At 43.4% G+C, this 15560-nt stretch overlaps 1 protein-coding gene across 1 annotated transcript; it reads right to left on the bottom strand.

Annotated features, from left to right (window-relative positions):
• Positions 1 to 9850: 9850 nt before the first annotated feature.
• Positions 9851 to 15142, bottom strand: EDN1 (endothelin 1). Its single transcript, XM_028107555.2, has 5 exons — positions 15079 to 15142; positions 13350 to 13518; positions 11794 to 11952; positions 11525 to 11638; positions 9851 to 9953 (listed from the first exon to the last, which is right to left on the bottom strand). The coding sequence occupies exons 1-5, from the start codon at positions 15140 to 15142 to the stop codon at positions 9851 to 9853; spliced, it is 609 nt and encodes a 202-aa protein (XP_027963356.1).
• Between the last annotated feature and the right edge of the window lie 418 nt (positions 15143 to 15560).

Below are 15560 nucleotides of genomic sequence, written 5' to 3'. Positions count from 1 at the left end.
TGAAAACAGGAAATATGCAACCAAGCCTTTGCCTGGAAAGTCATATTTGAGAATGTTGCTTATTTAATCAGATATGACCAGACACTTTGAAGAAATTAAGTTTAGCTTTACGGAGCCAGTGTTTACAAAGCTCTCATGGGCAAACAGGCCTGATACCCGGCTTATAAATTCCCAACCTTACAGATGAGTAAGAAAGGTCAAAAGGAAGGTCCATGAGTCTCAGAATATTGGGTGACCTCAAGAAGAGAGGAATTTGCCCAAACGTATAGCTACTACAGCTGAAATCTGGTAGCAAGTTCTTAGCTTGACATCCTAACATCAAGAGACTTTTTAAAAAGTTCAATCTGAAATTCCTTATGAAAATTTCCAGAAAGCAAACTTAAAATGGCCTATATGGTAAATTACCATTCCTGCTATACCTATCTAGATAACTATGCCAAATTTAACTAAACTAGCCTGATTTTGTGATCAAGAATAGCCTTTCTTTGAGATTATCTTTCACCAAAGGCAGGGTGACTGTAGAGAGAAATTTTGTATCTTAATGAAAACTATATGTCATGTAGCAGACCCTTCCAGGTTGCCAGATTCTTACCCTGTCCATTGTCTTTGAGCTATTTTAGATAGAAACCTTTCTAAAATGTGGATAACTGTTGCATATGCAAACTCTGTCCTGTCTGGTGGTTCTTTTAATTGACTCGCTCCCCAACTGAGAAAAAATCTGTTAGGGTATCTATCTGTAAATTGAACCAACTTCTGTTACCTTTCCAAATTGTCAATCTTTATCAGATTTTCAATCTTCCAGTTTCCTTCAATATCTGACTATGATCCTTCAAATTGTTTCCAATTTTTTTCCTGCTGCCTGACTCAGTGTTACTGAGAACAAGAACCTAACTATCCAGGTCCCCGTGAGGACTCTTAAGTTGCTTGGCAGCTGACCCTTTACTCTAAGATCCAAAGAAGCACTGTGAGCTAAAGCCCAATGGCTTGACATGGGCCTTGGGGAACTCAGCACCACAGCAGGCCAGTCATAGATCTGACTATCCCCTGAAAAGGCACCATCTGGACCATTAAGTAAGCCTGGTAGAATGCTAGGAACATGTATGGCCTGGGGACAACATGATCAGAAGCATCAACATCCTAGCTCAGGAGCTCCTAGAAACTCAACAAGCAGTGGTACCTAACCATAAAGTGTTCCTCCACTGGCCTCTTGGAACTCACTGGGCTGCTTACCCCCAGAGTTCAGCTCCTGGCTCTCCACTTTAACACAGTCTTTTATGTTGACATTTCTCTTTTTCATTGTAAGCAACCATCTTTATTTTAAGGGGCCTGATCTCCAGGATACTATAACCACTCCTTTTTACCATTACTTCTTTATAGCTCCTTCATTCGCTTTAGCAGGAGCCAAGCCAAAATCCTTGTAAACCATTTCTGAGACCTTGTTTTGCCCCATTCTGGAGGGTTATGATTGCTGTGGAATTGTTTGATGATGAATGGTATCCATCTCGAACAGAAAAAGGGAAGACTGACAATGTCAAACTTTGTCTGAGCCCTGTGTTCCTCAAAACCCAGAGTTAAGATGTCTCCTTCCCTTTTGGGGTTCTGAGAAATGGCTAATCACAAAGGACCACCCTGTTCTTGCATATTGCTCTCTGCTCTTTCCCGGTGACTCAGAGGAAACCCTCTCTAGCCTTCCTGGTGACTCTCATAAGACTAACGGACAACTTCTTCATTTGCTTGTTTCTATAAAACCCCAGGCCCTTTCCTTTTCTTGAAATACTCTTCATTAATGAACATTTTCCTAAGTGTAATGGCCTCAGTAAAATCATTTCCTTAGTTCTCCTGTGCATTTTGTCTTTCACCAAACTGACGGACACCACCCATGGCCATTGATCAGAGCGCAATGAAGCAGGGAACAAGCCAGTGAACAGTGTCCATAGCAGGGTGCTTGGTAATGGCCCCTTAGCAAGTTCCACAGGCCTGAAGAAGACATTTAAGTTGACAGTTGGTTCAGCAGTTCCTACTCACATATCAAATGGGAATTCCTGACATGGTGCAAGAACATTTGTGACCATGTGGCAAACAGTAGGAGATTGGCAGAGTATCTGAGCTACAAAATAATTTTATATTTGGTTAAGTACAGAGATTTCTAGTGGAATTATTTCATCTTATTAGATACAAGTTTAGGAAAATTTCCTAAAGTTAGTTGAAAACTATTAGAATTGCATTCTTTTTATTTTTAAAGTCATGTCCTGAAATTTTAATCCACTTGAATGTCACATGAAAATAAGAGATTTCTGTCACATTTGCTGTTGTCATGTTGCTTTAAGATTTTCAATATTATTAATTACCCTTTCTGGGTTTTAGCAGAATGATTTCTCAGAAAAATCAACACCACTTAGAAAAATAAAATTCTGACTTTATTTATTGCAGTGGTGCTGCTTTAAGATTTTCTGTATCATCGAATTAATTATCCTTTCTGAATTTTAGTAGGATAAATCACCTCTTGATGGAAAAGATACATATTTACCTTTACTGTGAGTCAGTCACGTGAGCAAGTTAGGCTATGTTCTTCTTATCATATCATTTGTAGACAAAGCATTTTATTGAGACTCTTAAATACCTTTGGCAGAATTCCGAATCTGGTGAGTGGTATCTTATTTAGTGAGGGGCTCAAGGTCCATTCCTCACAGTCTCTTCCCATGCAACCTTCCCTGAAAACACCACTCTCCCTCTTCCTGTCCCCAGGCAGAATTGATCATTGCCACTTTTATACTATCATAGGACTTGTTCCTCCCCTGGTGTCACCTTTATTACTGTACTTTTCTTAGTCACGAAGCACAGTGCATCTGATTATCTGGGTCATACGAGGCTCCACCTCTTAATTAGCTGCCTGACCTGGGGCAAGTTACTACTTAATGTCTCCCTGAGTTTCCTCATCTATAAAATAGGGCAAATAAAGGAACATACCTCATAGGGTTATATTCATGAGGAAATAATTTGATGAGCACAAACTTCTCCAAAGAGTATCTGGCATATAGTAAGCACTAAATAAATGTTAACTATTATTACATGTGTTTGTCTCCTTTGTTATTATGAGTCCCACGAGGCCTGGGAACATTTACTATTCATTACCTCTACGCTCCAGACCCACATATCCAATTGACTATTTCACATTTCATTTGGTTGAACAAAGCATATCAAATTCATTATGTTCATACTGAAATATTTACAGATGAGATGACAATGATACTATGGATTGGCTTCAAAGTAATCCACAGAGGGAAGGCAGAGTGTGGGTAGAGGTGAAACAACCCCAATCATATCTTGATAACTATATGATGGTTATATGGGGTTTACGATGTTTTTCTCTCAAATGTTGGGTATGTTTAAAGATATCCATAATAAGAAATTTAAAACTCAGGATGTCCAATACCAAAATTTTAATACTTTCCGTCCTTCCTTCTCAATCTGGTCCTTCTCTTAATGCTCCCTGCCTCAGTGGAGAACACTTTTTATTCTATAAGCAGAGAATGGCAATGAAAGATCTTTTTGAGATGGGAAAAGAACATGAATTACTTTTTAAGTTCTTTCCAGCTCTGGATTCAATGAAATTATGATTAAAGCATTTGGGGAAGATTATTATGATGACAGTGAAATGTAGGATGAATTGGAGTGGAGAGAGATGAAAAGATCCATCTCTTTGTGATAAATAATTACCACTAGAGTGGAGCCTGAATTAAGGAATATTTTAACTACACAAATTCCCCAAAGGGACCCCTATAAATGGGTCTTCAGAACCTTCTTTAGTCTAGCCTCATTTTGGCCAGGGAAGTATCTTCACCTCCCCCTTACTGAAGGCTGTAACCCATCTGTACGTTTGTTAATTCATTGACATATTATGCCCAAAGCTCCATGCTCAAGGCTGGAGGGACTAGAGAAGGTATAAATCCTCTGCCCTAACTGATCTACACATAATAAGATAAAGACATTTAGTCCGGCCAAAAAGGGCCAAGGTCTAGGTCATCTCTAAGAGACCAAGGGGATTTTGAAATTCTGAAACTCTGACCTGCTTCAAGGCTTATCCTGGTCTAGGCTGATCATATGCCCCAGTTTGCCCACTACAGTCTGTCGTCCCCTGGTAATTGCTAAGAGGCACTATCAAAAGTACCCTAGTTTTAATAATAAATTATATAGACACCCTTTCCTGGTCTAGAGTTAATCTAAAAGGGCAAGATGCGAACTTATGAACAGCTCCTTCTTCGTGACAATCCTAGAGCAGACCTAGAACCCTACCAAGTCCTGGTGTAAGGCAAACCTCAGATTTGGTGACCATAAAATTGCCCTGCTAAAAACGTTCAAGAGACAAAGAATATTTTAGAGTATTTCCGTTTCTACCAAAGGAGATTGAGGCCCATGTGAAGGGAACATGGAGAGTGAGAAAAACAACATGGCGGGATGACAGTGCAGCAGGACAACAGAGATGTGTAGACAGAAAGATACAGCACTGACTTCAGTGGACATGGAGACAATGGTATTCCACTCAGTGAAGCTGTAGAGAGGGTAATTTACCAAGTGGAAAAGAGTTTTGAGGGGCGCCTGGGTGGCTCAGTCGTTAAGCGTCTGCCTTCGGCTCAGGTCATGATCCCAGCATCCTGGGATCGAGCCCCGCATTGGGCTCCCTGCTCGGCGGGAAGCCTGCTTCTCCCTCTCCCACTCCCGCTGCTTGTGTTCCTGCTCTTGCTATCTCTCTCTGTGAAATAAATAAATAAAATCTTTAAAAAAAAAAAAGAGTTTTGATACTTCCAAGTCTGCCATGCGCAGAGGCGTGTACCAGTGAGACCATTTTTGTTTTTAAACTATTGCAATATTTCCATCCTGTTGGTAAACAGCTATAGCGAGAAGCCTAAAAATTCCACCCTGGCTTCCCATCCCCTCCCCAGACTACTGGACCTCCCCACAATCCCACACCTGGAGGTGTCACATCTGGCCTAGCTGGGGGCCACCAGAGACCTGCTCCCACTGTTCTGTCCCCATCTGTTCCAGTTGGTCAGTGCCCATGCCATGCCAAAGGTAGCTTAATATTGCAAATTTCATCCTAGATACTTCCACAGCAGTTTAGGGTGGAGGCCCAGGATGACTCAGAATATGAAAGCGAAGAAATAAGATGCAGGAGCACAAAAAAACCCTCTGAACCAGCAAGTCTGCATGTCAGATCCCCAGCGTGCTACCTCTAAGAGCTATGAGCAGCCTGTCATGCTTGGGACCCATCATTTCCATTAGTCAGTGTCCCCAAGGTCTAAGCCCTTCTGTTTTCATTATCCAATGGCACCAGCCCTAGATCTTTCTCTGATTATTCTAGAGAAATGGTATGGCCTCGGCCATCACATTTATCACAGTTTCTTTTGTGCGTTGGACCTACAGCCAGTAGTTGTCAGTGAAGCATTCCATGGTACCAGGCCTGGAAACAGGCATCAAAAATTGTCATGATTTCTCTACCAGTCATGCATTGGCACAGGTTGTTGTAGTAAACAAATATTATGCAATGAAGATGCTCAGGACTAGGGTGCGGGGGCACATGTGGAACATTAATACTCCTAAAAGAGTAATAAAAAGTTAATTCCACTCAGAGCTCACTGGAGAGATGGAAATAATCCATATTTGTCCAAGAGTGGGGGCCAGTGCTATGCCCTGGGCTCTGGGGCAGTTTTAGGAGAAAGGGTCAAGGGTCTTGAGATCTAGTATTGCTATTTGCCTGATGGAGGAGTCTGGACAAGTCACTTACTCATTCACTATATCTGTGTCCTCAGCTCTCAAACAGGTATAAAAATATGGCCCCAACATCCCGAAAAGATTGTTGGGGGGCAGGATCAAGGACAAAAGGGAGAATGCTACGGGAAGTCCAGTTCTCTTACAAACATGAGAGGTTGCCATTAAATCGTAAGGTTCCGAGAACAGCAATGTTCACTTGCACTGGAAACATCCTGAGCCCCAGACCCAGGATCCCAGGCATTGTGAGGGGTGCAAAAAGGAGCAAAAGCCAAGGTGGAAGGAATTCCATTGAGAATATGGGCTTGAAAACAGTATTTTACACGTGGAGAACTTGGGCTTGAAAATAAGCAATTTCGGGACGTTAGAAAAAGAAATAAAGCATCTTTGAGGATTACTATACTTAAGTATTACTATAGAGTAAGAGAACGAAGCAAAAAAATTCCTCTTCACTCATATTATCTAAGGATTATTTAGTAATTGAACACTAAAAAAATAATGGTAAATGCAAGTTCCCTGTTATAGTCTATTTCATCCTATAAAAATTCACTTCACGAAGCCATGGAACTTGTATGTCTCCTTATATTTCTTTTCTCTTCCCCTACATTTCTTTCCTTACATACTGTAAGGATGGACCCACCAACCATCACCCATGAGGCTGGAAAGTAAAGCTTTTATGAAGACTGACTTTGCCTTTACCACCCAGAACCCTCTGTTAAGGTTTACTTGGGCATCAGTTTCCACTGACCTCCAGATGCCTCTGGGTAAAACATCTGTGCTCAAGGGTTCAGGGTCCAGAGGATCCACAGCTTTGCTATGTGATCTTAGGTAGGGCCTATGCCTCTCTGGATGCTGGCTCTTTCACCTGGAAAGACAAAAGATTTCTCTTTCTCACCGTCAGTAGGGGTCTTCCTGAAAGGGCTCTAGCCGAGTTGTCAGAACTCTACTTTGTATAATACCCTGACTATTTCAGGAAGTACAGACAGGATTAAAGCCAATGGTTTCCATCACAAAAGAACTCATTCCATGGGGAGAAAAATTCTCTACCCTTTAGTGGGCTCCTCTCCGTCCACCAAAGGTCACTACTCCCCACCCGGGATCCTCCGGTCCTCAGAGTCCTGAGATCAAAGCTCTGCCTGGCCTCTAGTGTGAAGACAGAAATCTGTCCTAAGTGGACTTCCAGAAACCACACTTTTACAGGAAAGCAAAACAGCAGGAAATGTGACAGACCATTCAACCACTTCACCCCTCAAGCCAACATGAGCCTTAAATAATATCGAATCTTTCTTCTACATACTTGAAAAATATTCATTTCCTCTAAACCTTCCAGCTTAATTTTACTACTGAACCTCATGCCCTGGGAGAGCTCCTTCACGCTTCTTGCTTTTCTCGCCAGCTACTGAAGCAGGAAGCATGGAGGAAGAGGATTTGAAGGCCGAAATAATAGAAAAAAAGAAAAAGAAAATCCTTTGCTCACTGTGTTGTTCTTGTACTCGGCGGCTTCTTCCCATCCCAACTCCCTCTTAAAGGTAACAGACCCACATCCTCCAAGCTCAGACCTTCACTCTCATGCCATCTCGACTCCTTCATGCTTCATGACATCACACGCTCTTTCTTGGAGCCACTAGAGAAATTCCCCACTTCCTCATTTAACTAATGGGAAAACTCTGCGGCAGACTGATCGCTCAGGATTAAACAGTGGTCAAGTTCAAACCAAGCCCCTGGTCACCGTGGACAAAACGTCACAATTCCCTTAAGAATCACACACCGACAAACAGTTTGCTAGATCAAGCACTATCTGGTGCTCAGAGTCCTGAGATCAAAGCTCTGCCTGGCCTTAAGTGCAAAGGGAGAAATCTACTCTAAATGGACTTCCAGAAACCACGCTTTTAGATATTGGACTGCCCCTTAAAAAAAAAAAGAGAGAGAGAGAGAGAGAGAGAAAGAATGGAAGATAAAAAACAATGTCAATATCTATCTAGAAATGCTACCTGGGACACTGGCTACACTCACCTGAAGGCTGGTATTCAACGTCCCTTAGTTGTGTCATTGTTGGACAACAGTGATCATCATGAGCTAATATTTGTTGAATTCTAGGCATTCTTTCCTATTAGGGAAGGAAGGGGAAAAGTCTTAAGAGCTCATCAAGCTCTTCTGGGCTTCTGTTGGTAACAACCATTCGAAACACCAGTCTCCCAGATGGTTTGGCAAGACCAGGAGGCAAAGTGGAGAGGAGGATGTAGCACAATGGCCTGTGCCCCAGACCCAGCATTCGGTATCTCCACCACCACCGGCCTGTGTGCAGTCCTGGGCTCCCACAGGGAAGCAAAAGCACTTAGTGTTCCTTAATAAACAAAAGTCTAAATCTGAGCCAAAAAAAAAAAACAAAAAACAACCATAAGTAAATTTAAAAAGCTAGGGAAGGGGGGCTTACTTGCTCTGAACCGGCTGTTTCCTCCAAGCATTTTTCTGGTGTGGAACTGTGTATAATCAGGTACGTTTTGGGGAGTCATCTTGCCACTGCTTCCTTCAGCCCGCTGATTAGGAGAAAGCACCTCTCACCACCCCATCCACTTTAACTGTGGGATCCTGTCTCATAGCCTAAGCGAAGTTAATGGATGAAGCAAGCCCCTGGAGAGTTTTTGAGGAGAAGAGGAAGCAGAAGGCTGCTATCCAGGGAACGATGGAGGTATTAAAGCTGGGTTTTTGTTTTGTTTTTTTACCTTAATATAATCTAAGGGCAACTTTTAAGATCCGGATCAAGTTCTTTTGTGATTAGCCAAGACTATTTTCCTTCTTATTACCACCCAAAAAAACAACTTTAATCATTTCCCTTCATAATTCTTAGCACTTTGGCCCACTTCTTGGGAATTTCAGAAATGATTTGAAATCAGTACAGTCGGGGGAAAAAATATTTATTTTCTAAAGTCGTTACCTTGACAGGCAAAACAAAGCATTTTCTCAATTTCATTCAGAAATACATTTTTAAAAAAATACATAGACCAATATGGCCTGCCCAAACGTATATTTAACATGGTAAATATAAGGAATAAATTGTTTTGAATATAAATATCTATAAAAAAATAAGTACATCAAAATTTAATCCAACCTCTTCCATTGGCCAGTTACATAAAGGAAAATAATTTTACTGCTTTAAAGCATAACCAAATGTTTACTTTGCAACATCTTTCAGAAACAACTCTAGACCATTTTGTTTCCAAGGATCAAGGTAAGGGAAACTTCTGATTCAAGGGTCTTTCTTCTTATGAATCAGAGCTAGTAGATTACCATGAAAATGTGACATCTACTACTGACATGGTAGACTAGACATCTATGAGGCCAAGATTGACTACGGGGGTTCTGGGGCAGGGGATGGCAGGAGGGGGCCGAGCCGGGGGGCAGGGGAGGGGGGGCGATAATTAACGGTGGGAAAGTACTTCTACAAGAGTGCAACAGAGGTGAGGTAGACTCAGATTCATCAAACCCATCCCGATTTACAGTAGTAACAGTTTCTTTTAGTTTTGCATTTTGTGAATTTAAAAAGCAAAAAAAGTCTTTTTCCTTTTCTTTTTCTTTTCTTTTTTTTTTACTTGAGTGTCCTTCGAGTGTGTTTTCAATTTGTGCATTCCTTAGAAAACCTTCGCGTGGACTTTGGAGTTTCTCCCTGAAATGTGCCAGGCGCCTGAGTGAGACACAAACACTCCCTTCGGACCCTCTTCAGAAATTCCACCGTGTATGGAATCTCCTGTCCTCCCTCTGGAGGATGACACCCTAATTCACAAGTCACTGTGTGTCTCTCTGCTTTCTGAGTGGTCCATTGTTACCCCAAACGAGGAGAGACGAAAGCGGTTATCACTGATGGAAGCAAATGAAGATGGATTGGGGGACTCCTTAAACTTCACTGTAACGTTTAGAACGAGGGCACTGGTCCACTGACAGTCTGGAACAAGAAATGGTCGAAGCAGGCAGGATGCTTTTGCTCTGATCCCAGCCGTGGGGAGAGAGTGCAGAATCAGCCACAGGGTTCCCTCCGTGGAGGAGAAGGCTTGCGGGCGGGTGGGCCACGGGCCCCAGGGACCTGCCATCAGTGTGTTCGGTTGTGGGTCACTTGCTTCTCTCTGTAGAGCTCTGCTTTCAGCTTTGCAACACGAAAAGCTGTTTTGATGCGGTTGCTGATGGTGTCCAACCTATTAAAACAAGACAAGAGAAAACAAATGTTATTTAAAAAAAAAAAATTTCTAGGCAAAAGAGGCATCTAAAATTAGAATCCGGCACAAACAAATCTAAGTCTGGTTCCTGAACTTTCCCCACTGACCGCAACAGTATGCTACTCTTGGTTAAACTCAAGTGAAAATGCAGCCCCCCCACCTTTATGCTGGGGATGGGGGGAAGGGGAGAGGAGCTATGGTCATATCTAAAGGGAATTGGGCATTCAGTACAATTTTAAAGTACAATTTTAAGGTAAACTAGAGATATTCCCTTTTCTTCTGTTGCCCCATCCCAACTACCACCACGGGATTCTATATAGAAACTACCTCCATGTAGGTCTCAAATAGCCATGGATGTCTTCCTAATCACAAAAGCAATTAAAAGTGACTTGGTGGGAAAGGAACAAAAAGAGATGAGGCGTACAGGTAGGTCCAAAGTAAATGGTGTATGGCAATTAAAAAATACAGATCTATATTTTTTGCAGGTTTAATGTTTTCTTTTGGCAGGAAAAAGAAAGGGAACTGTAATAGTGATTCAATCGTTGATACAATAAAAACGAATAGAAAAATAATAATAATTTCCAAGTTAGTTGAGGAATTGTAGCTTACGGAACCCGGTGATCTGGAGGGAGCATCGGGGGCCTGACATTATAAATATGGAAACAACAATGGCCAACGAGACATCCCAGATAGCTGAGGATGTCCCACCCATCAGCAGTAAACAATGCAGATGTCATTGCTGCTCAACACACTTTGATCACAGAACTCCTTGCCACTGGATTTCTAGGAAAACTTTCCATGGACCAGGAGAGGGAAATGTAGAACACGTGACAGCTCCAAGTGCAGATTTCCTCTTGTGAATTCCAAAAGGTTTTGGATTTGGAAGGGTCATCCCTCTAGAGCTGCCCATCACAACCCCAGGGTGTGGACTAATGTGCGTCCCTTCTCTGCCCCAGCTCACGACCGACTAGAAGAGATGAGAGCTTTTCAGAATGACATGGGCTCTCAGCAAATGCACTTCCCTATTTTAAAAAAATAAATAAACCCCCCAAACAGCATGGTCTAATGCTCACCATCCCTACCTAATGACTTTATTTTTCCCTTTGGCCATTGGAGTAACTGCTACTTTTTGAAGAACTTGATCATACATGACACTTTGATTTAAAAATAAAACGAAGTAATATAAAATAAACATCAAAACTCCTTTCCCGGAAAGGATTGTTAATTTCTCAAGGAAAGCAGCAAATGCATTGACTCAGAAAAGCAAGGACTAGATATGACCAAATGTCAAAGGTGTCTGTAGATGTATCTTGTTGGGAAAATCTAACTTTAGACTGAGTGGCACGTGCTTAAGATCATCCAAGTGTATAGTGGGCAAAGGTCTGCATTCAAAAATACTTGAGAGGGATTCCTTTGCTCTTTCTAATCTATTGACTATGAAGATCTTTGTTCTTTTCTTCTAAGCCTTTCTTCCATCAAGGTGAGAGTACTTGGGGGAGCAACCCATTAGCACTGGTGACTGGGGCTAGCTGTCCTTGGGAGTCTCTTACCTTCTTATTTTTCTTCCTGCCACCAGCTGCTGATGAATACACTTTTCTCCAAGCTCAGAACAGTCTTTTCCTTTCTTATGGTCATTCCAGCCCTTCTCCATACTGTCTTGGTCCCTGTTAAAACACAGATAGGAGGAAAACTTTTCAGCAATGGTATCTTCAGCTCTCCCAAAATCTCTGTTAATTTCTCTTAAACAAAAAGGCAACATCAAAGCAGGAAGATCAGGAGGCCATAAAACTGATTGAAAGCAAAAGGGTTTCTACCTCACCTGAGTTCTTTTCCCGCTTGGCAAAAAGTCCAGCACTTCTTGTCTTTTTGGCTAGCACATTGGCATCTCTTCCTGTGGTCTGTTGCCTTTGTGGCAAATAAATCCTTTAAGGATCGCTTGGACCTAGAAGGGCTTCCAAGTCCATACGGAACAATGTGCCTATTATCAAAAAAGATCAACAAAAGATATTAGCATAATTAATAGTCTTTGAAATGATGCATTCTGTGTGCCCATCAATGGCCCTGAGTGTGTATACCCTCACCAGGAGAAAACCAGTTTTCTAACTCAATGAAATTCCATTTGGATTCTTAACAAATTTCAGTTTCTTCTCCACACAAGCAGTTTTGGTTTTTGTCCAAGATTATGACATCTCTGCTTTGGTGTCTGTTTCCTATTTTCTTCCTTTTCTGACTTTCCATCTAGTTAACAGCTACTGCGGGGGAGGGACTTCGATGCAAAACCATGACTCACATGATTTTGAAAATCTATTTTCAATTTAAGTCATATGATAATGCCAAAAGTGCCTCCTGAGTTTTGGGGGGCGGGTGCTGGGTGAGATCTACTAAGGCACGCACGGTTCACCCCCAGCCTCGCACATCTCCTGCAGCTGGTGACTAATAGAAGGACTCTTCGCCAGAAGGCTCCCCGGTAAATTCCAAAGTGTCCCTTCTGAGCCTCACCTGAAAGGACTAAAGTCCTCACCTTGGTAGCATCACCTTTTAAGTTTTAGGCTCATTGTGGTTTTTGTTTGATTTGATTTTGTTTGGCTTTGGGGCATCCCTCACCATAATTGGCCACCCGATACAGGACACTGTGTGCCGTGTTTTTGTTTACAACTGTGGCTGATGGGTGAGCCAGTTTTCAGGGTGAAGGAGGGGGAGAACCTGCTTTCTTCCAGCTCTGGAAGCAGAAGAGAAATCTGCAGACTGTGTTTCTATTGCTGTCTTGAAATGGGCTTTTCTAAGGGGAGAGTACAGAGGAGTCAGGACACTCCTGTTCCAGGTCTAGCTCTGCCCTGGACTCATTCTTGCACAAGTGATGTCCACAATTTGGGTTTATGCTTTTCTATAAGTAAGATGAAGGGACTGATGATCGCTCTGTACAATCCCCGCTGCCTAGCAAGAGTAGAATGGCTTAGACTAACCCACGTCCGACCTCGGCAGTTTATTCCCGAAACCCAAGCAGATCCCACCAAAAAAAAAAAAATCCCCCCTCAGAAATGTGTGACAGAGTCCTGCTTGCCATCAGCATTTTCCATCTCTCCTGTCCTGAGTCTTTGAGCCATGGGGGCTCAGAAGACCCTCCCCTGTGTTTCAAAGAATCACCCCGCCTGGTATTTTCAGGAAGGGCGGGGGGGCACCCTCCCCACCCCCACCCGCGAGGCACCTTCATGTCATCAGAAGTGCTACCTTCAGAATCCAAACCAGGAGCCCCCCACCTACCCCCACCACCACCACCCCACCCCGCCCCAAAGCAATGAGCATCCCCGGGCTCCAGTCTCTGGAGAAGCCAGAGGTAAGGAATAGCTAGAGTGACGACGCCCTCTAGAGACTCACTCGGGGGTGTTGACCCAGATGATGTCGAGGTGGCAGAAGTAGACACACTCTTTATCCATCAGGGAAGAGCAGGAGCACCGTTTGGACCGGCGGGCCCGCCAGGGTGCACTGGCGGCAGACTTCTCCCCTCCGCTGTCCAAGCCCGTGCTGAGCTCTGCACCCAAGACTGCTGGGGAGAGAGAGAGCAGGTCAGCGGGGCATGTCCCCTGGGATCTAGCGGAGCAGATAAAAGCCCATGAAGCCTGCAGCCCGCCTTCAACAAGAAACACAGAGCAAAAAGGGCTCTTTATCTTTTCCCTCCTTAACATGACTTCACCTTTACCCCCCACTGGCTTATCCACTTTCAGGGAGATTACACACGTGCAGCAGGAACAGCCACCTGAAAAGGGGACTAACTGACCAGCCCCCAGAGAAATGCGTGGACATGCTGCCTGTTAGAAATCTGGGGTGGCTTCTGCATGGAATTTAATAGGACAGCCCAATTTCGTAGGACAGTGGCGTAAAGTGGGCTGATGACCAAGCTCTGAAGCTACATAAATCACCTGCCTCTTCCTAGCTTCCGAGCCACTGCCCCCTGCAGTTTAGGGGAGTACCCACCACTTCACACCTGGTGGAGGGCAGGGAGTAGCCCAGGTGATACATAGTCCTTGAAATTAGGTGAGGTTCAAGAGCTTTGAGGGGATGATTGGAGAGAAAGAAGAGAAACCAGCTCTACAATACTCATCGCACGTGGTAAACTCCAGAGAAAGCACTGACCTAGGGTGAGACTGAGCAGCAGCTCCGGGACCGAATCAAGGTTCTGTGGATTTTGAATTCAGGATCCCCAGAGCAGGATGGCATGTGGGGGACTGGCTGCCTCCCCCTTCCCCACTGCAGCACGGCCTCTTCTTACTGACAAGTTAGCCATGAGGCTTATCCGCCCAATTTTGTACATTTCAAATGATCAGACACATTCCAGGATTTTCATTCCCTTGACATCTTTTCTCTTTAGTCAGGGTCATGAAAAGCCACACACAAAAAAAGGGCTTGACCCTAAGAGGGGGGAAATGGGCAGATATACGTGTACTATCTAAATCCTCAGGCAGCCAAGATTTATCTTAGCTTCCCTCCCACAACAGGTGAATAAAACTGAAAATAGACCTCACACTGTTTTGAGTGCCAAAAACCTGCCAAAAGAAGCCTAAAGTCAATAATGACAAATTTTAAAGAAAACATCTGCTTCACCCTGAAACCGCCCGAGGGTTATTCAACAGACTGTTCTGCAGGTGATTTTACTGCTCATATATTGCTTGAATGACTTGAATAAAATTCCTTGGCTTCGAGCTGAAATGTTTAAATGTTTTACACATTCACACACTATTAAAACAGTATTTAAATAAGATATATAAGTCCCTATATGTCCTATCACCTGTGCGAACACATATATTGCAAATATACATTTGGCTAAATTATATCTTGTCTTTACTTTTCTTGAGTTATATTTTTAAAAGCCAAGGAAATACACTATATACTTATACCAATAAGTTATTTTAATGCCACAGGAGCAATTGTTTTCAATAGAGGAATTATTTTTCCCCACTAGAAAACTTAAGTAGCTTCGAGCAATAATTCCCAGACACTTGCTATCTAAGCTGCAGTCATAAAAAGAAGGGGAAAACAGAAGCAAGAAAAACTTTAAGGTGGACAAGAAGACATTAACGTTCAGAGGTTTACAAGTCGCCGTGCCTACCTGCTTCTGGAGCTCCTTGGAAAGCCACAAACAGCAGAGAGAAAATCATGGGGAAATAATCCATTCTGGAAAAAAAAAAAAAAGTGGGGGGGGATCAAAGTCCTCCCCTGCCAACTGAACCCAAAAAAGTGGGGGGGGATCAAAGTCCTCCCCTGCCAACTGAACCCAAAAGAAGACGAAGAAAAGTAATAGCTTCGGGTCCCTCAAAGCGCTTCTGGTTATTCAGATCTCGAAGTGAGCCTTCAGCCTAAGTGCTCTTTAACGGAGAGAAAAAAGAAGTTTTCTGCCAGGAGGGCCGGCAGTGGGAAAGGTCGGCGGGCGCACGCGGCACTGGCGTGCGGGGGACAGCTGGGAGCGGTCTGCGGACGCACGCGGGGACAGCGGCGCCGACCCGACCGAGGACCCTCTGCGCGCTCGCCCCAGCGCCGCTGCAGAAGCGCGTCTGACTTGGACAGCTCTCCGCCGCCTTTTTATATTGAACC

This window comes from Eumetopias jubatus, unplaced genomic scaffold (genome assembly GCF_037043125.1).
Source record: "Eumetopias jubatus isolate StellerSeaLion01/CBP00866 unplaced genomic scaffold, mEumJub1_p1.0 scaffold_6, whole genome shotgun sequence".
NCBI classification, from domain to species: Eukaryota; Metazoa; Chordata; class Mammalia; order Carnivora; family Otariidae; genus Eumetopias; species Eumetopias jubatus.
Note: the sequence above shows the minus strand (reverse complement) of the source record. Positions and strands in the feature narration are given on the sequence as shown.